Genomic DNA, 24,730 nt, shown 5'->3' with positions numbered 1-24,730 from the left:
TTCTCACTGAAATTTGTGGATATTATAAACAATGTGCCATAACTATAACAAAATTGAAAGAGATAGTCATGTCAGTGTCCATGGTGTGTACTTTCCTGTTATCAGAAGCACTGCATACACTTAGATGACCCAATCCAAACAACCTTTCCTAGTCATGGTGCAGGGAAAAAAAAAAAATCAACACACATAAGTCAATCTTCTCACTGAAATTTGTGGATATTATTTTTAAAAAAACGTGACATCACTATAAAAAATTCTAAAAGAGATAGTAATGCAATTGTCCATGGTGTGTACTTTCCTGTTATCAGAAGCACTGCATTTACTTATAAGACCCAACCCAAACAACCTTTCCTAGTCATGTTGCAGAAAAAAAAAATGTCAAAACATATAAGTCAATCTTTTCACTGAAATATGTGGATATTATAAACAATGTGCCATAACTATACAAAAATTGAAAGAGATAGTCATGTCAGTGTCCATGGTGTGTACTTTCCTGTTATCTGAAGCACTGCATACACGTATATGACCCAATCCAAACAACCTTACCTAATCATGGTGCAGGAAAAAAAAAATTCAACACACATAAGTCAATCTTCTCACTGAAATGTGTGGATATTATAAAAAACTTGCCATCACTATAAAAAAAATCGAAAGAGATAGTCATGTCAGTGCCCATGGTGTGTACTTTCCTGTTATCAGAAGCACTGCATACACTTATATGACCCAATCCAAACAACCTTACCTAATCATGGTGCATAAAAAAAAAAAATTCAAAACACATAAGTCAATCTTCTCACTGAAATTTGTGGATATTATAAAAAACTTGCCATCACTATAAAAAAATTGAAAGAGATAGTCATGTCAGTGTCCATGTTGTGTACTTTCCTGTTATCTGAAGCACTGCATACACTTATGTGACCCAATCCAAACAACCTTACCTAATCATAGTGCAGGAAAAAAAAAATTAAACACACATAAGTCAATCTTCTCACTGAAATGTGTGGATATTATAAACAATGTGCCATAACTATAAAAAAATTGAAAGAGATAGTCATGTCGGTGTCCATGGTGTGTACTTTCCTGTTATCTGAAGCACTGCATACACTTATATGACCCAATTCACACAACCTTTCCTAGTCATGGTGCAGGGAAAAAAAATGTCAACACACATAAGTCAATCTTCTCACTGAAATATGTGGATATTATAAAAAACTTGCCATCACTATAAAAAGTTTGAAAAAGATAGTCATGTCAGTGTCCATGGTGTGTACTTTCCTGTTATCAGAAGCACTGCAATGACTTATGTGACCCAATCCAAACAACCTTTCCTAGTCATGGTGCAGGAAAAAAAAAAAAAACACATATAAGTCAATCTTCTCACTGAAATTTGTGGATATTATAAACAATGTGCCATAACTATAACAAAATTGAAAGAGATAGTCATGTCAGTGTCCATGGTGTGTACTTTCCTGTTATCTGAAGCACTGCATACACTTATATGACCCAATCCAAACAACCTTTCCTAGTCATGGTGCAGGAAAAAAAAAAAATCAACACACATAAGTCAATCTTCTCACTGAAATGTGGATATTATAAACACCGTGTCATCACTATAAAAACAATTGAAAGAGATAGTCATGTCAGTGCCCATGGTGTGTACTTTCCTGTTATCAGAAGCACTGCATACACTTATATGACCCAATCCAAACAACCTTTCCTAGTCATGGTGCAGGGGAAAAAAAATGTCAACACACATAAGTCAATCTTCTCACTGAAATTTGTGGATATTATTTTTAAAAAAAAGTGACATCACTATAAAAAATTCAAAGGAGATAGTAATGCCATTGTCCATGGTGTGTACTTTCCTGTTATCGGAAGCACTGCATACATTTATATGACCCAATCCAAACAACCTTTCTTAGTCATGTTGCAGAAAAAAAAAATGAAACAAAAAGTCAACACACATAACTCAATCTTCTCTCTTATCGGTCACAGATCCCGATGGAGAATTTCCGAGGAGCCGACGTGGAGTTCCAGGCTCGCTTCCGCCACGAGAACATCGCCGAGCTCTACGGGGCGTTGCTGTGGGAGCAGAAGGTGCATCTCTTCATGGAGGCCGGCGAGGGCGGCTCGGCCTTGGAGAAGGTGGACAGCTGCGGGCCGATGAGGGAGTTCGAGGTGATCTGGGTGACCAAGCATATCCTGAGAGGCCTGGAGTACCTCCACTCGCACAACGTCATCCATCACGACATCAAACGTAAGAAAACCACCGACCCGGTGAAGCTCCACCAATACAGTATATGTCATGGTGCATGGAAGACAACATTTGCATTGTCAACAACGTTTGACAAGAGTCAGTTCGACCCGTTCAGAAGGTCAGGGAGAATAATTGACTGTTCTCTTCCCCCGCTGGAGAATGAAATGCCTTTTTCGGTCATGTGATCAAAAGAAATCCATAGACTGACATAATAACCAAGAACGCTGTTGCACCACATGCCGTTCTGAAGCACGAGCTGGGATCAAAGCATTCTTCGGTCCGTCTTGTCGGCCTCTTCGCCCTAAAGACGGTTCACTCTGGAATTCCCGACTTATCGTGCGCTTTTCTGCACCAGGCCTGAATGTTGGCTTCAGAGAGTGAACGACCAACATGTCAGAGGTAGAGATGATAAATGCGATAAAATGTAATATCGGAAATTATCGGTATCGTTTTTTTTTTTATCAGTATCATTTTTTGTTTGTTTTTATTAAATCCACATAAAAAACACAAGATGCCGTATTTCCTTGAATTGGCGCTGGGAATATAGTATTCGCCTGCCTAGAATTACAGCCGGGTCAAACTCGTTTTGCAAAATAATTAGCGCATGCTTGGCACTTCCGCCGGGTCAAATATGAGTCATTAAATGACTCCCGCCTCCTGGTGGTAGAGGGCGCTAGTGATCCTTCTTGCGACTGCCAGTACTGCAGGAGACCGGTACTGCAGAAGAAGACAACAAGCAGCAAGCATGATTGTTTGCTTGCACTTTTAACATGGAGGATTACATATCTAAAATAAAACAGTTTTCTAAACTGGACTTTCAATCGAAGCAGGAGGTAATAATTAAAGGAATATCTCCAGAGACTTTTAAAATTGAAGAAAGATAAGAAAGACTGCCTTTGATCAGAAGCAGCTGCACATGGACCCATTTACAAGTAAAGGTAAGCTCATAATAACGTTTTTTTTAATTAAATGTGCTTTTCATGATAAGGTAAGCGCCGGAGTGAGAAGAGGTTTTAAAATAATTAGCGCATGCTTGCCCATTCCGCATGGTTTTGGTAACCGCAGGAGTGAGAAGAGGGTTTTAAATTAATTAGCGCCCCTGCGGCTATTCAAGGAAATACGCTTACAATTAGTGCACCAACCCCAAAAAACCTCCCTCCCCCATTTACACTCATTTACACAAAAGGGTTATTTCTTTCTGTTATTAATATTCTGCTTCCTACATTATATATCAATATATATCAATACAGTCTGCAAGGGATACAGTCCGTAAGCACACATGATTGTGCGTGCTGCTGCTCCACTAATAGTACTAACCTTTAACAGTTAATTTTACAAATTTTCATTAATTACTAGTTTCTATGTAACTGTTTTTATAGTGTTTTACTTTCTTTTTTAATTCAAGAATTTTTTTTAAATTTATTTATCTTATTTTATTTGATTAATTTTTTTTAAAAAGTACCTTATGTTCACCATACCTGGTTGTCCAAATTAGGCATAATAATGTGTTAATTCCACGACTGTATATATCGGTTGATATCGGTATCGGTTGATATCGGTGTCGGTAATTAAAGAGTTGGACAATATCGGCATATCGGATATCGGCAAAAAGCCATTATCGGACATCCCTAGTCAGAGGTAATTATGCCCCTGAGTACAAGGATGAGACTTTTTGTCTGAATGGAGGCGCAGATCTACAACTTCTGAGCATTCTTCACTGACAAACAAGCGTGAAAATAAAAAATACCGTATTTTCCGAACTATAAAGTGCACTTAAAGGCCTACTGAAATTAATTTTTGTTATTTAAACGGGGATAGCAGATCCATTCTATGTGTCATACTTGATCATTTCGCGATATTGCCATATTTTTGCTGAAAGGATTTAGTAGAGAACATCGACGATAAAGTTTGCAACTTTTGGTCGCTGATAAAAAAAAGCCTTGCCTGTACCGGAAGTAGCGTGACGTCACAGGTCGAAGGGCTCCTCACATTTCCCCGTTGTTTACACCAGCACCGAGAAAGCGACGATTACCCCATTAATTTGAGCCAGGATGAAAGATTCGTGGATGAGGAACGTGAGCGCGAAGGACTAGAGTGCAGTGCAGGATGCAGCTTTTTTCGCTCTGACCGTAACTTAGGTACAAGCTGGCTCATTGGATTCCGCACTCTCTCCTTTTTCTACTGTGGATCACGGATTTGTATTTTAAACCACCTCGGATACTATATCCTCTTGAAAATGAGAGTCGAGAACGCGAAATGGACATTCACAGTGACTTTTATCTCCACGACAATACATCGGCGAAGCACTTGAGCTACGGAGCTAACGTGATAGCATCGGGCTTAACTGCAGATAGAAACAAAAGAAATAAACCCCAGAAAATCAACAATACTATTAAACCATGGACATGTAACTACACGGTTAATGCTTTCCAGCCTGGCGAAGCTCAACAATGCTGTTGCTAACGACGCCATTGAAGCTAACTTAGCTACGGGACCTCACAGAGCTACGCTAAAAACATTAGCTATCCACCTACGCCAGCCAGCCCTCATCTGCTCATCAACACCCGTGCTCACCTGCGTTCCAGCGATCGACGGCGCGACGAAGGACTTCACCCGATCATCGATGCGGTCGGCGGCTAGCGTCGAATAGCGCGTCTGCTATCCGAGTCAAAGTCCTCCTGGTTGTGTTGCTGCAGCCAGCCGCTAATACACCGATCCCACCTACAGCTTTCTTCTTTGCAGTCTCCATTGTTCATTAAACAAATTGCAAAAGATTCACCAACACAGATGTCCAGAATACTGTGGAATTTTGAGATGAAAACAGAACTTTTTGTATTGGATTCAATGGGGTCCGAATACTTCCGTTTCAACCATTGACGTCACGCGCATACGTCATCATACATAGACGTTTTCAACCGGAAGTTCCCCGGGAAATTTAAAATGTCACTTTAGTAATCTAACCCGGCCGTATTGGCATGTGTTGCAATGTTAAGATTTCATCATTGATATATAAACTATCAGACTGCGTGGTCGCTAGTAGTGGCTTTCAGTAGGCCTTTAACTGACAAACAAGCGTGAAAATAAAAAATACTGTATTTTCCGAACTATAAAGTGCACTTAAAATCCTTTAATTTTCTCAAAAATTGACAGTGCGCCTCATACTTGCCAACCTCGAGACCTCCGAATTCGGGAGATTAGGAGGTTGGGAGGGCGGGGTTTGGTGGTAGCGGGGGTGTATATTGTAGCATCCCGGAAGAGTTAGGGCTGCAGGGGATTCTGGGTATTTGTTATGTTGTGTTACGGTGCGGATGTTCTCCCGAAATGTGTTTGTCATTCTTGTTTGGTGTGGGTTCACAGTGTGGCGCATATTTGTAACAGTGTTAAAGTTGTTTATATGGCTACCCTCAGTGTGACCTGTATGGCTGTTGATCAAGTATGTCTTGCAGTCACATACGTGTGTCAGCATGCTGTTTGTATGGTGAAAAAGCGGACGCGACGACAGGTTGTAGAGGACGCTAAAGGCAGTGCCCTTAATATTTTTGTCCGGGTGGAAAATCGGGAGAAATTCGGGAGAATGGTTGCCCCGGGAGATTTTCGGGAAAGGGGCACTGAAATTCGTGAGTCTCCCGGAAAAATCGGGAGGGTTGGCAAGTATGGTGCGCCTAATGTATGGAATAATTCTGGTTGTGCTTACTGACCTCGAAGCTATTTTATTTGGTGCATGGTGTAATGATAAGTGTGACCAGTAGATGGCAGTCACACAGTAAACAACACCAAAAGTGTTCCATTGAGAATATAGAACATTACAGACGGCGCTCAAAAATCTGTCAAAAATGTTTTTAGTACGACATTGGTAAGCTATGAAGCCGCACCACTTGGTGGATTATATTATTATGACGTGTGTAAGGACCGCAAAATGGTTTGTGGAGGAGGGCGTGGTCGGAGCGCCTCCTACAGGAATGGGGTGTGTATGGCCCGGCGGCAGGTGAGTAGATTGCCCAGCTGGGGCTGATTATCTAATCACCGGTCAGCCCTTATTAGCAGCAGCCGGGCCGAGACTTGTTGTTGGAGTTGGAGCCAGAGAAAGACACACGCACAGAGACATAACGAGGAAGAGCAAAGAGACGCCGGACTGGAAAGTCCGAAATATATTGCTGGAAAGCAATCCATACTTGTGTGTATGACGATAAAAACGTGCTCAAAACCCTGTACACCGGGCTCAAAGGCAGATCTATCGAACTCAGGAGAAGCCTCCACGAGCAAAGATGCTCACATGGTTGGTTCGCAATATTATGCAACTTTTCTTACCGTCTGGTACCTGCTGAGCTGTATTTGGGATCTGCATAAGTCCTGAAAGTACGCGCCCGTCCGCAATTGTAGTCCGTGCCGACACTTTTAAAGTCTTATATAAGTGTTATAATGAAGGCAAGACATGATGTAAGTGTCTATATTAGCTATATCACCCTACTATCAAAATGACTTTAAAAGTCTTATATAAGTGTTATAATGAAGGCAACACATGTTGTAAGTGTCTATATTAGCCTACTATCAAAATGACTTTAAAAGCCTTATATAAGTGTTATAATGAAGGCAACACATGTTGTAAGTGTCTATATTAGCTATATTAGCCTACTATCAAAATGACTTTTAAAGTCTTATATAAGTGTTATAATGAAGGCAACACATGTTGTAAGTGTCTATATTAGCTATATTAGCCTACTATCAAAATGACTTTTAAAGTCTTATATAAGTGTTATAATGAAGGCAACACATGATGTAAGTGTCTATATTAGCTATATTAGCCTACTATCAAAATGACTTTTAAAGTCTTATATAAGTGTTATAATGAAGACAACACATGTTGTAAGTGTCTATATTAGCCTACTATCAAAATGACTTTAAAAGCCTTATATAAGTGTTATAATGAAGGCAACACATGATGTAAGTGTCTATATTAGCCTACTATCAAAATGACTTTAAAAGCCTTATTTAAATGTTATAATGAAGGCAACACATGATGTAAGTGTCTATATTAGCTATATTAGCCTACTATCAAAACGACTTTTAAAGTCTTATATAAGTGTTATAATGAAGGCAACACATGTTGTAAGTGTCTATATAAGCCTACTATCAAAACGACTTTAAAAGTCTTATATAAGTGTTATAATGAAGACAACACATGATGTAAGTGTCTATATTAGCTATATTAGCCTACTATCAAAATGACTTTAAAAGTCTTATATAAGTGTTATAATGAAGGCAAGACATGATGTAAGTGTCTATATTAGCCTACTATGAAAATGACTTTAAAAGTGTTATATACGTGTTATAATGAAGGCAACACATGATGTAAGTGTCTATATTAGCTATATTAGCCTACTATCAAAATGACTTTAAAAGCCTTATATAAGTGTTATAATGAAGGCAACACATGATGTAAGTGTCTATATTAGCTATATTAGCCTACTAACAAAATGACTTTTAAAGTCTTATATAAGTGTTATAATGAAGGCAACACATGATGTAAGTGTCCATATTAGCTATATTAGCCTACTAACAAAATGACTTTTAAAGTCTTATATAAGTGTTATAATGAAGGCAACACATGTTGTAAGTGTCTATATTAGCCTACTATCAAAATGACTTTAAAAGCCTTATATAAGTGTTATAATGAAGGCAACATATGTTGTAAGTGTCTATATTAGCCTACTATCAAAATGACTTTAAAAGCCTTATATAAGTGTTATAATGAAGGCAAGACATGATGTAAGTGTCTATATTAGCTATATTAGCCTACTATCAAAATGACTTTTAAAGTCTTATTTAAGTGTTATAATGAAGGCAACACATGATGTAAGTGTCTATATTAGCCTACTATCAAAATGACTTTAAAAGCCTTATTAAAATGTTATAATGAAGGCAACACATGATGTAAGTGTCTATAGCCTACTATCAAAATTACTATGTGTGTCCACCTTCATTGACAGTAATCTACACATTTTTACAACTTTGGAAAACATAGAATGGCCAAAGGTATAGATGGGTGTGTCCAAGTTTAAGTAAACGACAGGCTGTCTTCTTCTAATGGATTTATTACGATCTTTGCAAGCTGGGTAACGTTTGCTGTGGTCTGGAACAACATGGCGCACAAACAACTATCAGAAATGCAGCCAATGTTACATACAGACATGCAAATATAAATTAAACACACCGAGGACATAAGTAAAGGAAATTAAATGATCTCAAATATAGCTACAAACGAGGCATAATGATGCAATATGTACATACAGCTAGTCTAGATAGCACGTTAGCATCACGCAGTGACCAAATATGCCTGAGTAGCACTCCAACAAGTCAATAACATCAACAAAGCTCAACTTTGTGCATTCACGCACAGTATAAAACGTTTGGTGGACAAAATGAGACGAAGAAGGAGCGGCATAAAACACGTCTTTCCGTGGCAGCGTCGTAGAAAGTCGTACTTGCAATCAAACTACGGCGAGTTCAAAGACCGCTGAAATGAGGACGAAACCGCGCTCGCCAAATACGCTCGTCAGTAAAGCATGTTTTATACGAACAGTGGGATTTGTAACGGTTAGGAAGCCGCTGGTTGCTGAAACCCCCGATCTAAGCTAGCATAGCTTGAAGCAACACCCGAGAAATAACTGCCGAGCAAAGTTGAAGAAGTGTAGATGGAACCACGTTGCATCAGCAAGTAAGCAGTCACTAAAATGAACACGTAGATTAGTAAGAGTCTGGAGAGAGGGTAATGCAACAACGTAAGAGGAGGATCAGATCGATCCATGAATTGGTGGTGTTGGTATTATTGGTATTATTAGTAAATGAGCGACACGAGAGGTGGTCAGCCCTTGTCATGTACTTGTTTAGGTTCGTAGGGAGACCTTTGATTGACCTGAATCTAAAGCACTTGGGAGGACGCTTCCGAGGGATCTAGTTCCAGGGCCTCCCTACAGACCTTTGACTTCTGTTCAGTTGGGAACTCCAGGTCCTGACATACCCGCGTCTCTGTGTCCTCTTCAGCCAGCAACATTGTCCTGATGTCAGACAAGGCTGTCCTGGTGGACTTCGGCCTCACTGTGCAGATGACAGAAGACGTCTACATCCCCAGAGACTTGAGAGGAACCGAGGTAAGAGAACCAATTCGGCCGTACCGTGGTCCCGCACGCACAACCCCAAGACCTGGGGGCCGTTCAGTCGTTCGTTCGGTTGTTTAACTTTGTGGGGGAAAAAGCAGATAACAGACGTTGACACAAAACTACAGTCATTTCAAACGTCCTGGCTTCAAAACTCTAAAAGAAATCAAGAAAATATATCGTTGTAGTCTGTAAGAGTTTCATTTTAGAACAGTTTTTCATTTCCAAAGCGAACCCCTGCACCAGAATAAATCCGTTCATCAGTCTGCACTTTAAAATGAGTGTTCCCACCTTGGAGAGCTGTTGCACCATGTCATCATCGGCGGTCACTCGAACGAGTATGACGATCCTCCTGGTAGAGGGGGTATCCCTTTATGGAGGATGCCTGTGCGTGACTTTGTTTAACAGACAGTCACCACACCATCCTTGACGGATCACAGACACAGCAGCTTTATTTTGTCCATTCTTAACATGTACGAGACACATAAGAACCGCCAACGGATCAGCCACTTACAGCGCTCCTTAAAAAGGTGGGAAAAAGGTGACATTGGGAAAAGGGGGAAGAGTCAAAAAAAATATCAGTCTGAGGCTGGAACCCTCAGGAGTGGTCCAGACTGAGTCCGAGGAAAAAACCTCACATAGCATGGCACACATAAACATGGTACATGTAATCACAACAACTCGCAACAGAGGAGGGGGGAGTTGGGACCCTGGAGGCCGGCTGCCGCTGTTAAAGCGCTACTCAGCCCCCACAAGAGGCAAGACAGAAAGAGATCCGGGTCAGGGTCCAGTGGCATGGAGTCCAAGACGACTGGGGACCCTTTTCTGCTGCAGCCTTCACCCGACATCCCAGCCATTGTGACGATCCATAGGGATAGCAATCATCCTCCCGCCTGTTCCACCGTTGAGGTCTTGGGTTGTTATTTCCCCATAACTGGGGGGGGGGGGGGTCATTCACACTCGCATGTAGAAATACAAACACGCACTTGCGAAAAGTGTCTTAAAAAGGGGGAGTTTCCCATATATGACCAAAGTGGAGAAATTTTTTATTTTTTGTCAGGGAGTGAGTTTTTCTTCCTGTCACTCACACACACTCGGGACTCGCTTAGATAATGCTACTTTTCCCTAGAAAAGAGTCAGAATAAAATGAGTCGTCTTATATTCAGGGTCTACAGATCTTTACATGCAAACCTACAACATATTCCCCAGGGGAGTCAGAGCTTTTCTTCCGGTCATTCACACTCGCATGTAGAAATACAAACACGCACTTGCGAAAAGTGTCTTAAAAATGGGGAGTTTCCCATGTATGACCAAAGTGGAGAATTTTTTTATTTTTTGTCAGGGAGTGAGTTTTTCTTCCTGTCACTCACACACACTCGGGACTCGCTTAGATAATGCTACTTTTCCCTAGAAAAGAGTCAGAATAAAATGAGTCGTCTTATATTCAGGGTCTACAGATCTTTACATGCAAACCTACAACATATTCCCCAGGGGAGTCAGTGCTTTTCTCCCGGTCATTCACACCCGCATGTAGAATTACAAACACGAATTCGCGAAAAGTGTCTTAAAAATGGGGAGTTTCCCATATATATATATATCCAAAGTAGATTCACATTTATTCACGCTGCCAAATAGAGATGCCGCCTTCATTCCCAGGGGGTCAGATTTTCCTACTGTCACCCACACACACGAGTGACTCAATGAGATTGTTCATTTTCCATAGAAAACAGTCTGAATAAAATGATTAGTCTTATATATTTGGGCCTGCAGATCTTTACATGCAAACCTACAACATTTTCCCCAGGGGAGTCAGAGCTTTTCTTCCTGTCATTCACACTCCTCCATAGAGATGCCGCCTAATACAGACACGCGGCAAAGAAAAGTCTCTCAAAAATGAGGAATTTTCTATAGAAACCTGTAGTCGAGAGATTTTAAATGCAAACCTACTTCTTCTTTCCATGGGGGTCAGATTTTCTTCCTGTCACTCACACACACTAGTCACTCAATGGGATTGTTAATTTTCCCTAGAAAACAGTCTGAATAAAATAAGTCATTTTATATTCAGGGTCTACAGATTTAAACATGGAAAAACCTACACTTTTCCCCGAAGGACTCAGACCTTTTCTTCCTGTCATTCACACTCCCCCGTAGAGATGCAGCCGTCTTTCCCAGGGGGTCAAATTTTCTTACTGTCACTCACACACACACACAAGTGACTCAATGAGATTGTTAATTTTCCATAGAAAACAGTCTGAATAAAATGAGTCGTCTTATATTCAGGGTCTACAGATCTTTACATGCAAACCTACAACATTTTCCCCAGGGGAGTCAGAGCTTTTCTTCCGGTCATTCACACTCGCATGTAGAAATACAAACACGCACTTGCGAAAAGTGTCTTAAAAAGGGGGAGTTTCCCATATATGACCAAAGTGGAGAAATGTTTTATTTTTTTGTCAGGGAGTGAGTTTTTCTTCCTGTCACACACACACTCGGGACTCGCTTAGATAAGGCTACTTTTCCCTAGAAAAGAGTCAGAATAAAATGAGTCGTCTTATATTCAGGGTCTACAGATCTTTACATGCAAACCTACAACATTTTCCCCAGGGGAGTCAGAGCTTTTCTTCCGGTCATTCACACCCGCATGTAGAAATACAAACACAAATTCGCGAAAAGTATCTTAAAAATGGGGAGTTTCCCATATATGACCAAAGTGGAGAATTTTTTTATTTTTTGTCAGGGAGTGAGTTTTTCTTCCTGTCACTCACACAAACTCGGGACTCACTGAGATAAGTCTACTTTTCCCTAGAAAAGAGTCAGAATAAAATGAGTCGTCTTATATTCAGGGTCTACAGATCTTTACATGCAAACCTACAACATTTTCCCCAGGGGAGTCAGAGCTTTTCTTCCGGTCATTCACACTCGCATGTAGAAATACAAACACGCACTTGCGAAAAGTGTCTTAAAAAGGGGGAGTTTCCCATATATGACCAAAGTGGAGAAATTTTAAATTTTTTGTCAGGGAGTGAGTTTTTCTTCCTGTCACTCACACACACTCGGGACTCACTGAGATAATGCTACTTTTCCCTTTGCCTCCACTGCCGGATGCACTTTAACGTCATGCCCAGGACACTGCACCATCAGAATAGTGATGGGAGAAGTATTTAGCTTTCTGCCCTTTGAGACTTTTGTGATTTAGGGCTATATAAATAAACATTGATTGATTGATTGATTCTTTCTAATTCTGATTCTAATCAAAAAGATTACAATAATAAACATTTAAATCCATCATATTATATCTCAAATATTATATGTAATGATTGTAAAAAAAAAAAAAGTAACTACTGTCTAAAATGCTTAAAAACGTTAATTATTAAGGAGCCACTAGTTTCATTGGGGACAATAACGGTTTAATAGGGGGACAAAAAAATGTCACAATAATAAACATTTGAACCCATCGTAATAAATATCAAATATTGTATGTAATAATTGTAAAAAAAAAAAATGTAACTACTGTCTAAAACGCTTAAAAACTTTAATAATTATGTAGCCACTAGTTTAGTTGGGGACAATAACGGTTTAATAGGGGACAACAATATTACAATGATAAACATTTGAATCCATCGTATTATATCTCAAATATTATATGTAAAAATTGTAAAAAAAATAAATAATATATATATATATATATATATACATATATATTTTACTACTGTCTAAAAAGCTTAAAAACTTTAATTATTATGTAGCCACTAGTTTAATTAGGGACAATAACGGTTTAATAGGGGACAGACATATTACAATAATAATAAACATTTGAATCCATCGTATTATATCTCAAATATTATATGTAAAAAAAATTTAAAAAAATAAATATATATATATATATATATATATATATATATATATATATATATATATATATATATATATATATATATATATATATATATATATATATATATATATATATATATATTTTACTACTGTCTAAAAAGCTTAAAAACTTTAATTATTATGTAGCCACTAGTTTAATTAGGGACAATAACGGTTTAATAGGGGACAGACATATTACAATAATAATAAACATTTGAATCCATCGTATTATATCTCAAATATTATATGTAAAAAAATTTTAAAAAAATAAATATATATATATATATATATATATATATATATATATATATATATATATATATATATATATATATATATATATATATATATATATATATTTTACTACTGTCTAAAAAGCTTAAAAACTGTAATTATTATGTAGCCACTAGTTTAATTAGGGACAATAACGGTTTAATAGGGGACAGACATATTACAATAATAATAAACATTTGAATCCATCGTATTATATCTCAAATATTACATGTTAAAATTGTAAAAAATATATATATATATATATATATATATATATATATATATTACTACTGTCTAAGAAGCTTAAAAACTTTAATTATTATGTAGCCACTAGTTTAATTAGGGACAATAACGGTTTAATAGGACAGACATATTACAATAATAATAAACATTTGAATCCATCGTATTATATCTCAAATATTATATGTAAAAATTGTAAAAAAAAATAAATATATATATATATATATATATATATATATATATATATATATATATATATATATATATATATATATATATATATATATATATATATATACATATATATATATATTTACTACTGTCTAAAAAGCTTAAAAACTTTAATTATTATGTAGCCACTAGTTTAATTAGGGACAATAACGGTTTAATAGGGGACAGAAATATTACAATAATAATAAACATTTGAATCCATCGTATTATATCTCAAATATTATATGTAAAAATTGTAAATATATATATATATATATATATATATATATATATATATATATATATATATATATATATATATATATATATATATATATATATATATATATATATTTTACTACTGTCTAAAAAGCTTAAAAACTTTAATTATTATGTAGCCACTAGTTTAATTAGGGACAATAACGGTTTAATAGGGGACAGAAATATTACAATAATAATAAACATTTGAATCCATCGTATTATATCTCAAATATTACATGTTAAAATTGTAAAAAATATATATATATATATATATATATATATATATATATATATATATATATATATATATATATATATATATATATATATATATATATATATATATATATATATATATATATATATATATATATATATATTTTACTACTGTCTAAAAAGCTTAAAAACTTTAATTATTAAGTAGCCACTAGTTTAATTAGGGACAATAACGGTTTAATAGGGGACAGACATATTACAATAATAATAAACATTTGAATCCATCGTATTATATCTCAAATATCAGGATATCACCACATGGGCTCAGGAACACTTCAGAAAACCACTGTCAGTAACTATAGTTCATCGCTACATCTATAAGTGCAAGTTTAAACTCTTTTATGCAAAGCGAATGCCGTTTATCAACAACACCCAGAAACGTCGCCGGCTTCGCTGGGCCCCAGCTCGTCTAAGATGGACCGATGCAAAGTGGAAAAGTGTTCCGTGGTCTGACGAGTCCACATTTCAAATTGTTTTCGGAAACTGCGGACGTCGTGTCCTCAGAAAAGAACCGTACGGATTGTTCTAGGCGCAAAGTGGAAAAGGCCGCATGTGTGATGGTATGGGGTCACCATTAATGCTGAAAAGGTACATACAGCTTTTGGAGCAACACATGTTGCCATCCAAGCAACGTTATCATGGACCGCCCCTGCTTATTTCAGCAAGACAATGCCAAGTCTATTCAATTGAATATAAGTTGAAAAGGATTTGCAAATCATGGTATTCTCTTTTTTATTGACCATTTACACAACGTGACAACTTGACTGGGTTTTGTATAAACAAGCTGGGTGGGAAAACCCCAAGACGAGCATCCTGCTCACCAACACTGCAGCCAACATTACACAGCAGGCTGGACTTTCCAAAGGCCGAGAGAAGAACTGTGGTGGTGTGTTTGTTTACATTCCACACACTTTGTGGGCTTCACGCCTCACTCGCACTTGTTTGGCCGCCTCACGCTCAAATTGTTGTTTCCTCCAGATGTACATGAGTCCCGAGCTGGTTTTGTGTCGCGGGCATGATACCAAGACCGACATCTACAGTTTGGGCACGGCTATCATTCACATGCAGACCGGCAGCCCCCCCTGGGTGAGGAGATACCCACGCACCGCCTACCCGTCCTATCTCTACATTGTAAGTGCTTTTTTTTATATTTGACCTATTTAGTCCACCATAACATTTGTTTCCATTTGCAACCTCCGTCATGGTCACTTTTAGAGAATACTATCAGCTCTGTTCCGTGTGACTCACTTCCTCTTTGTCACTACTGACAGAGAAGTCATGTGACACACACAAAAAATGACACACTTATTACCTTGTTTTGGGTTTTTTTCTTGTTCCTACTCCAGATCCACAAGCAAGCACCCCCCCTGGAGGACATCGCCGACAACTGCAGCCAGGCAATGAGGTCCTTTCTGGAGCGGGCCCTGGAGAAGGACCCGGCCCTGAGGAGCTCGGCTTCGGACCTCCTGAAGGACGACGCCGTCAACCCGCCCAAGGAGGACCAGCCTCGGTGCTGGAGTCTGGACTCGGCCCTGGAGGAGGCCAACCAGGCCATGTGTTACCAAAACAGCAGGCATGATGATGCCACAGAAGGTACGTGGCTGAATATGCTTTGGATTTATTCCCTGTCCTATATTAGGGCCCCAGAAATGTTTACATGCAAACCTACAACATTTCCCCCCAGGGGAGTCAGAGCTTTTCTTCCAGTCATTCACACTCGCATGTAGAAATACAAACACGCACTCGCAAAAAGTGTCTTAAAAATGAGGAGTTTCCCATACATGACCAAAGTGGAGAGATTTTAAAAAATTTGTCAGGGAGTGAGTTTTTCTTCCTGTCACTCACACACACTCGGGACTCACTGAGATAATGCTACTTTTCCCGAGAAAAGAGACAGAATAAAACGAGTCGTCTTATATTCAGGGTCTACAGATTTGTACATGCAAACCTACAACATTTTCCCCCAGGGGAATCAGAGCTTTTCTTCCGGTCATTCACACCCGCATGTAGAAATACAAACAAGCACCCGCGAAAAGTGTCTTAAAAATTGGGAGTTTCCCATATATATCCAAAGTAGAGAGATTTTAAATGCAAACCTACTACTTCTTTTTTGTCAGGGAGTGAGTTTTTCTTCCTGTCACTCACACACACTCGGGACTCACTGAGATAATGCTACTTTTCCATAGAAAAGAGTCAGAATAAAACAAGTCATCTTATATTCAGGGTCTACAGATTTTTACATGCAAACCAACAACATTTTCCCCCAGGGGAGTCAGAGCTTTTCTTCCGGTCATTCACACCCGCATGTAGAAATACAAACACGCACTCGCGAAAAGTGTCTTAAAAATGAGGAGTTTCCCATACATGACCAAAGTGGAGAGATTTTTTTTCTTTAATTCAGGGAGTGAGTTTTTCTTCCTGTCACTCACACACACTCGGGACTCAATGAGATAATGCTACTTTTCCCTAGAAAAGAGTGAGAATAAAAGGAGTCGTCTTATATTCAGGGCCTACAGATCTTTACATGCAAACCTACAACATTTTCCCCCAGGGGAGTCAGAGCTTTTCTTCCGGTCATTCACACTCGCATGTAGAAATACAAACACGCACTCGCGAAAAGTGTCTTAAAAATGAGGAGCTTTCCATATATGGCCAAAGTGGAGAGATTTTTTTTTTTTTAATTCAGGGAGTGAGTTTTTCTTCCTGTCACTCACACACACTCGGGACTCACTGAGATAATGCTACTTTTCCCTAGAAAAGAGTGAGAATAAAACGAGTCTTCTTATATTCAGGGTGTACAGATTTAAACATGGAAACCTACAACATTTTCCCCCAGGGAAGTCAGAGCTTTTCTGCCGGTCATTCACACTCGCATGTAGAAATACAAACACGCACTCGCGAAAAGTGCCTTAAAAATGAGGAGTTTCCCATATATGACCAAAGTGGAGAGATTTTTTTTTTTTAATTCAGGGAGGGAGTTTTTCTTCCTGTCACTCACACACACTCGGGACTCACTGAGATAATGCTACTTTTCCCTAGAAAAGAGTGAGAATAAAACGAGGCATCTTATATTCAGGGTCTACAGATTTTTACATGCAAACCTACAACATTTTCCCCCAGGGAAATCAGAGCTTTTCTTCCAGTCATTCACACTCGCATGTAGAAATACAAACACGCACTCGCGAAAAGTGTCTTAAAAATGAGGAGTTTCCCATATATGACCAAAGTGGAGAGATTTTTTTTTTTTAATTCAGGGAGTGAGTTTTTCTTCCTGTCACTCACACACACTCGGGACTCACTGAGATAATGCTACTTTTCCCTAGAAAAGAGTGAGAATAAAAGGAATCGTCTTATATTCAGGGCCTACAGATCTTTACATGCAAACCTACAACATTTTCCCCCAGGGGAGTCAGAGCTTTTCTTCCGGTCATTCACACTCGCATGTAGAAATACAAACACGCACTCGCGAAAAGTGTCTTAAAAATGAGGAGCTTTCCATATATGGCCAAAGTGGAGAGATTTATAACATTTTGTCAGAGAGTGAGTTTTTCTTCCTGTCACTCACACACACTCGGGACTCACTGAGATAATGCTACTTTTCCCGAGAAAATAGTCAGAATAAAACGAGTCGTCTTATATTCAGGGTCTACAGATTTAAACATGGAAACCTACAACATTTTCCCCCAGGGAAGTCAGAGCTTTTCTGCCGGTCATTCACACCCGCATGTACAAATACAAACACGCACTTGCGAAAAGTGTCTTAAAAATTAGGACTTTCCCATATATGACCAAAGTGGAGAGATTTGAAAAAAAAAATTGAAAAACCTACTACTTTTTTTTTGTCAGGGAGTGAGTTTTTCTTCCTGTCACTCACACTCCCCCGTAGAGATTCCCCCTAATACAGACAAAAATTAGGAGTTTCCCATATATGACCAAAGTAGAGAGATTTGAAAAAAAAATTCAGGGAGTGAGTTTTTCTTCCTGTCACTCACACACACTCGGGACTCACTGAGATAATGCTACTTTTCCCTAGAAAACAGTGAGAATAAAAGGAGTCGTCTTATATTCAGGGCCTACAGATCTTTACATGCAAACCTACAACATTTTCCCCCAGGGGAGTCAGAGCTTTTCTTCCGGTCAATCACACTCGCATGTAGAAATACAAACACGCACTCGCGAAAAGTGTCTTAAAAATGAGGAGCTTTCCATATATGACCAAAGTGGAGAGATTTTTTTTTTTTTAATTCAGGGAGTGAGTTTTTCTTCCTGTCACTCACACACACTCGGGACTCACTGAGATAATGCTACTTTTCCCGAGAAAAGAGTCAGAATAAAACGAGTCGTCTTATATTCAGGGTCTACAGATTTAAACATGGAAACCTACAACATTTTCTCCCAGGAGAGTCAGAGCTTTTCTTCCGGTCATTCACACCCGTGGGTAGAAATACAAACACGCACTCGCGAAAAGTGTCTTAAAAATGAGGAGTTTCCCATATATGACCAAAGTAGAGAGATTTGGAAAAAAAATTTAAAAACCTACTACTTTTTTTTTGTCAGGGAGTGAGTTTTTCTTCCTGTCACTCACACTCCCCCGTAGAGATTCCCCCTAATACAGACAAAAATTAGGAGTTTCCCATATACGACCAAAGTAGAGAGATTTGAAAAAAAACTTCAGGGAGTGAGTTTTTCTTCCTGTCACTCACACACACTCGGGACCCACTGAGATAATGCTACTTTTCCCTAGAAAAGAGTGAGAATAAAACGAGTCGTCTTATATTCAGGGTCTACAGATTTAAACATGGAAACCTACAACATTTTCCCCCAGGGGAGTCAGAGCTTTTCTTCCGGTCATTCACACCAGCGTGTAGAAATACAAACACGCACTCGCGAAAAGTGTCTTAAAAATGAGGAGTTTCCCATACATGACCAAAGTGGAGGGATTTTTTTTTTTAATTCAGGGAGTGAGTTTTTCTTCCTGTCACTCACACACACTCGGGACTCACTGAGATAATGCTACTTTTCCCTAGAAAAGAGTGAGAATAAAAGGAGTCTTCTTATATTCAGGGCCTACAGATCTTTACATGCAAACCTACAACTTTTTTTCCCCGGGGGAGTCAGAGCTTTTCTTCCGGTCATTCACACCCGCATGTAGAAATACAAACACGCACTCGCGAAAAGTGTCTTAAAAATGAGGAATTTCCCATATATGACCAAAGTGGAGAGATTTTTTTTTAAAAATCAGGGAGTGAGTTTTTCTTCCTGTCACTCACACACACAAGTGACTCAATGAGATTGTTACATTTCCATAGAAAACAGTCTGAATAAAATGATTTGTCTTATATTCAGGGCCTACAGATCTTTACATGCAAACCTACAACATTTTCCCCCAGGGGAGTCAGAGCTTTTCTTCCGGTCATTCACACTCGCATGTAGAAATACAAACACGCACTCGCGAAAAGTGTCTTAAAAATGAGGAGCTTTCCATATATGACCAAAGTGGAGAGATTTTTTTTTTTGATTCAGGGAGTGAGTTTTTGTTCCTGTCACTCACACACACTCGGGACTCACTGAGATAATGCTACTTTTCCCTAGAAAAGAGTGAGAATAAAAGGAGTCGTCTTATATTCAGGGCCTACAGATCTTTACATGCAAACCTACAACATTTTCCCCCAGGGAAGTCAGAGCTTTTCTGCCGGTCATTCACACTCGCATGTAGAAATACAAACACGCACTCGCAAAAAGTGTCTTAAAAATTAGGACTTTCCCATATATGACCAAAGTAGAGAGATTTGAAAAAAAAATTTAGGGAGTGAGTTTTTCTTCCTGTCACTCACACACACTCGGGACTCACTGAGATAATGCTACTTTTACATAGAAAAAAGAAAGAATAAAACGAGTCGTCTTATATTCAGGGTCTACAGATCTTTACATGCAAACCTACAACATTTTCCCCCAGGGGAGTCAGAGCTTTTCTTCCAGTCATTCACACTCGCATGTAGAAATACAAACACGCACTCGCGAAAAGTGTCTTAAAAATGAGGAGTTTCCCATATATCACCAAAGTGGAGAGATTTTTTTTTAAATTCAGGGAGTGAGTTTTTCTTCCTGTCACTCACACACACTCTGGACTCACTGAGATAATGCTACTTTTCCCTAGAAAAGAGTGAGAATAAAAGGAGTCGTCTTATATTCAGGGCCTACAGATCTTTACATGCAAACCTACAACATTTTCCCCCAGGGGAGTCCGAGCTTTTCTGCCGGTCATTCACACTCGCATGTAGAAATACAAACACGCACTCGCGAAAAGTGTCTTAAAAATTGGGAGTTTCCCATATATGACCAAAGTGGAGAGATTTTTTTTTTAAATTCAGGGAAGGAGTTTTTCTTCCTGTCACTCACACACACAAGTGACTCAATGAGATTGTTAAATTTCCATAGAAAACAGTCTGAATAAAATGATTTGTCTCATATTCAGGGCCTACAGATCTTTACATGCAAACCTACAACATTTTCCCCCAGGGGAGTCAGAGCTTTTCTTCCGGTCATTCACACCGCATGTAGAAATACAAACACGCACTCGCGAAAAGTGTCTTAAAGATTAGGAGTTTCCCATTTATGACCAAAGTGGAGAGATTTTTTTTTTTTAATTCAGGGAGTGAGTTTTTCTTCCTGTCACTCACACACACTCGGGACTCACTGAGATAATGCTACTTTTCCCTAGAAAAGAGTGAGAATAAAACGAGTCGTCTTATATTCAGGGTCTACAGATCTTTATATGCAAACCTACAACATTTTCCCCCAGGGGAATCAGAGCTTTTCTTCCGGTCATTCACACCCGCATGTAGAAATACAAACACGCACTCGCGAAAAGTGTCTTAAAAATTAGGAGTTTCCCATATATATATATCTAAATAGATTCACATTTATTCACGCTGCCAAATAGAAATGCCGCCTTCTTACCCAGGGTGTCAGATTTTCTTACTGTCACTCACACACACACTGTGACTCAATGAGATTGTTCATTTTCCATAGAAAACAGTCTAAATAAAATGATTCGTTTTATATATTTAGGGCCTGCAGATCTTTACATGCAAACCTACAACATTTTCCCCCAGGGGAGTCAGAGCTTTTCTTCCAGTCATTCACACCCGCATGTAGAAATACAAACACGCACCCGCGAAAAGTCTCTTGAAAATTAGGAGTTTCCCATATATAACCAAAGTGGAGAAATTTTTAATTTTTTGTCAGGGAGTGGGTTTTTCTTCCTGTCACTCACACACACTCGGGACTCACTGAGATAATGCTACTTTTCCCTAGAAAAGAGTCCGAATAAAATGAGTCGTCTTATATTTAGGGTCTACAGATTCAAACATGGAAACCTACACTTTTCCCTGAAGAGTCAGAGCTTTTCTTCCTGTCATTCACACTCCCCGGTAGAGATGCCGCCTAATACAGACACGCGGCAAAGAAAAGTGTCTCAAAAATGAGGAATTTTCTATAGAAACCTGTAGTCGAGAGATTTTAAATGCAAACCTACTTCCTCTTTCCCATGGGGTCAGCTTTTCTTCCAGTCACTCACACACTAATGACTGACTATGGTTATGTTAATTTTACCTTAAAAAAAAAAGTCTGAATAAAACAAGTCGTCTTATAATCGGGGTCTAGAGATTTAAATATGCAAACCTACACTTTTCCCTGAAGGAGTCAGAGCTTTTTTCCCCCTGTCATTCACACTGCCAAATAGAGATGCTGCCCAGTGGTCAGATTTTCTTACTGTCACTCATACACACGAGTGACTCAATGAGATTGTTAATTTTCCATAGAAAACAGTCTGAATAAAAAGATTCGTCTTATATTCAGGGCCTACAGATCTTTACATGCAAACCTACAACATTTTCCCCCAGGGGAGTCAGAGCTTTTCTTCCAGTCATTCACACCGCATGTAAAAATACAAACACTCACTCGCGAAAAGTGTCTTAAAAATGAGGAATTTCCCATATATGACCAAAGTGGAGAGATTTTAAAAATGTTGCCAGTGAGTGAGTTTTTCTTCCTGTCACTCACACACACTCGGGACTCACTGAGATAATGCTACTTTTCCCTAGAAAAGAGTGAGAATAAAACGAGTCTTCTTATATTCAGGGTCTACAGATCTTTACATGCAAACCTACAACATTTTCCCCCAGGGGAGTCAGAGCTTTTCTTCCGGTCATTCACACCCGCATGTAGAAATACAAACACGCACTCGCGAAAAGTGTCTTAAAAATGAGGAGTTTCCCATATGACCAAAGTGGAGAGATTTTTTTTTTTTAATTCAGGGAGTGAGTTTTTCTTCCTGTCACTCACACACACTCGGAACTCACTGAGATAATGCTACTTTTCCCTAGAAAAGAGTCAGAATAAAACGAGTCGTCTTATATTTAGGGTCTACAGATTTGTACATGCAAACCTACAACATTTCCCCCAGGGGAGTCCGAGCTTTTCTTCCGGTCATTCACACCCGCATGTAGAAATACAAACACGCACTCGCGAAAAGTGTCTTAAAAATGAGGAGTTTCCCATACATGACCAAAGTGGAGAGATTTTTTTTTTTAATTCAGGGAGTGAGTTTTTCTTCCTGTCACTCACACACACTCGGGACTCTATGAGATAATGCTACTTTTCCCTAGAAAAGAGTGAGAATAAAAGGAGTTGTCTTATATTCAGGGCCTACAGATCTTTACATGCAAACCTACAACATTTTCCCCCAGGGAAGTCAGAGCTTTTCTTCCGGTCATTCACATCCGCATGTAGAAATACAAACACGCACTCGCGAAAAGTGTCTTAAAAATAAGGAGTTTCCCATACATGACCAAAGTGGAGAGATTTTTTTTTTTTAATTCAGGGAGTGAGTTTTTCTTCCTGTCACTCACACACACACTCGGGACTCACTGAGATAATGCTACTTTTCCCTAGAAAAGAGTGAGAATAAAAGGAGTCGTCTTATATTCAGGGCCTACAGATCTTTACATGCAAACCAACAACATTTTCCCCCAGGGGAGTCAGAGCTTTTCTTCCGGTCATTCACACCCGCATGTAGAAATACAAACACGCACTCGCGAAAAGTGTCTTAAAAATGAGGAGTTTCCCATATATGACCAAAGTGGAGAGATTTTTTTTTTTTAATTCAGGGAGTGAGTTTTTCTTCCTGTCACTCACACACATTCGGGACTCAATGAGATAATGCTACTTTTCCCTAGAAAAGAGTGAGAATAAAAGGAGTCGTCTTATATTTAGAGCCTACAGATCTTTACATGCAAACCTACAACATTTTCCCTTACTTCCCGCAGACTCGTCCCTGTACGCTGAAGTCTCGGGCCCCTTGAAGAGAAATGGCTCCCTGTACCTCAACCTGGGGGCCTTGTCCGGTCACTGCCCGCTAGTGACGGGGCCCCCGGCTTCAGAGTACGTCTGAATCTGCTGATGGACTCCGCAACACTGCAGGACATTTATTCTTGTTTCAATGGAAGATTTTTGTTGTTGTTTTATTTTCATTCTTGTTCTACTTTTTACATCCTCAAGTATGGAACCATTTAGTCCTTCATGGACTTCCTCATTTTAATTCCTGTGGAATAAGAATAGCATCGCGTGTATTATTGTACATCCTGTGAGATGAGGCCTTTGTGCTTTTTATTTTTTTTGAAAAGGAGTACATTCCAGAAAGTGTTTTTGCTTTTATTTTGTATTTTACTTTGCGACTTTAATGTGAAAGGGGCGACTTTCGGTTTGCCGACTTCACCCTTGTTCCTGAAAGCTTAGAACCAAATATTTTTATTTTATTTATAATGTAACAATTAAAAAAAAAAAAAAAAAAGTGTGTCATCGGTGGTCAATTTATTATTTGTGCAGTGTTTTCTTGTCATGTATTTCCTGTGAAAATTTTTTTTTTTTTTACATGCATTCTAAATCGTAAAATATGGCACGTACAAGGTGTACGGAGCCCCTAAAGGGACATGGGGAAAAAATATATATATATATAATTTTTTTTAATTTTTAATTTTCGTGCGCACGAGAAACTTTTTATAAAGTTATAAAAAAAAAATTTAAAAAATTAGTTTTCTCCTGCGCACGAGATACATTTCTAAAATTTAAAAAAATATATATTGTTTTAATTATTTTTTTTATAACTTTATGAAAAGTTTCTTGT

At 38.5% G+C, this 24,730-nt stretch overlaps 1 protein-coding gene across 1 annotated transcript in view; it reads left to right on the top strand.

Annotated features, from left to right (window-relative positions):
• The window catches only part of LOC133630508 (mitogen-activated protein kinase kinase kinase 8-like), a 35,621-nt gene extending 11,152 nt beyond the window's left edge, over window positions 1–24,469 (top strand). Inside the window, exons 4-8 of the mRNA XM_062022120.1 lie at window positions 1,996–2,257; window positions 9,299–9,405; window positions 15,523–15,675; window positions 15,891–16,137; window positions 23,874–24,469. Of these exons, the coding sequence (XP_061878104.1) occupies window positions 1,996–2,257; window positions 9,299–9,405; window positions 15,523–15,675; window positions 15,891–16,137; window positions 23,874–23,998 (894 nt within the window). The 3' untranslated portion in view covers window positions 23,999–24,469. The remainder of the gene's footprint in view (window positions 1–1,995; window positions 2,258–9,298; window positions 9,406–15,522; window positions 15,676–15,890; window positions 16,138–23,873) is intronic.
• Window positions 24,470–24,730: the final 261 nt, after the last annotated feature.

The sequence above is a fragment of the Entelurus aequoreus genome, linkage group LG15 (assembly GCF_033978785.1).
Source record: "Entelurus aequoreus isolate RoL-2023_Sb linkage group LG15, RoL_Eaeq_v1.1, whole genome shotgun sequence".
Classification (NCBI taxonomy): domain Eukaryota; kingdom Metazoa; phylum Chordata; class Actinopteri; order Syngnathiformes; family Syngnathidae; genus Entelurus; species Entelurus aequoreus.
Note: the sequence above shows the minus strand (reverse complement) of the source record. Positions and strands in the feature narration are given on the sequence as shown.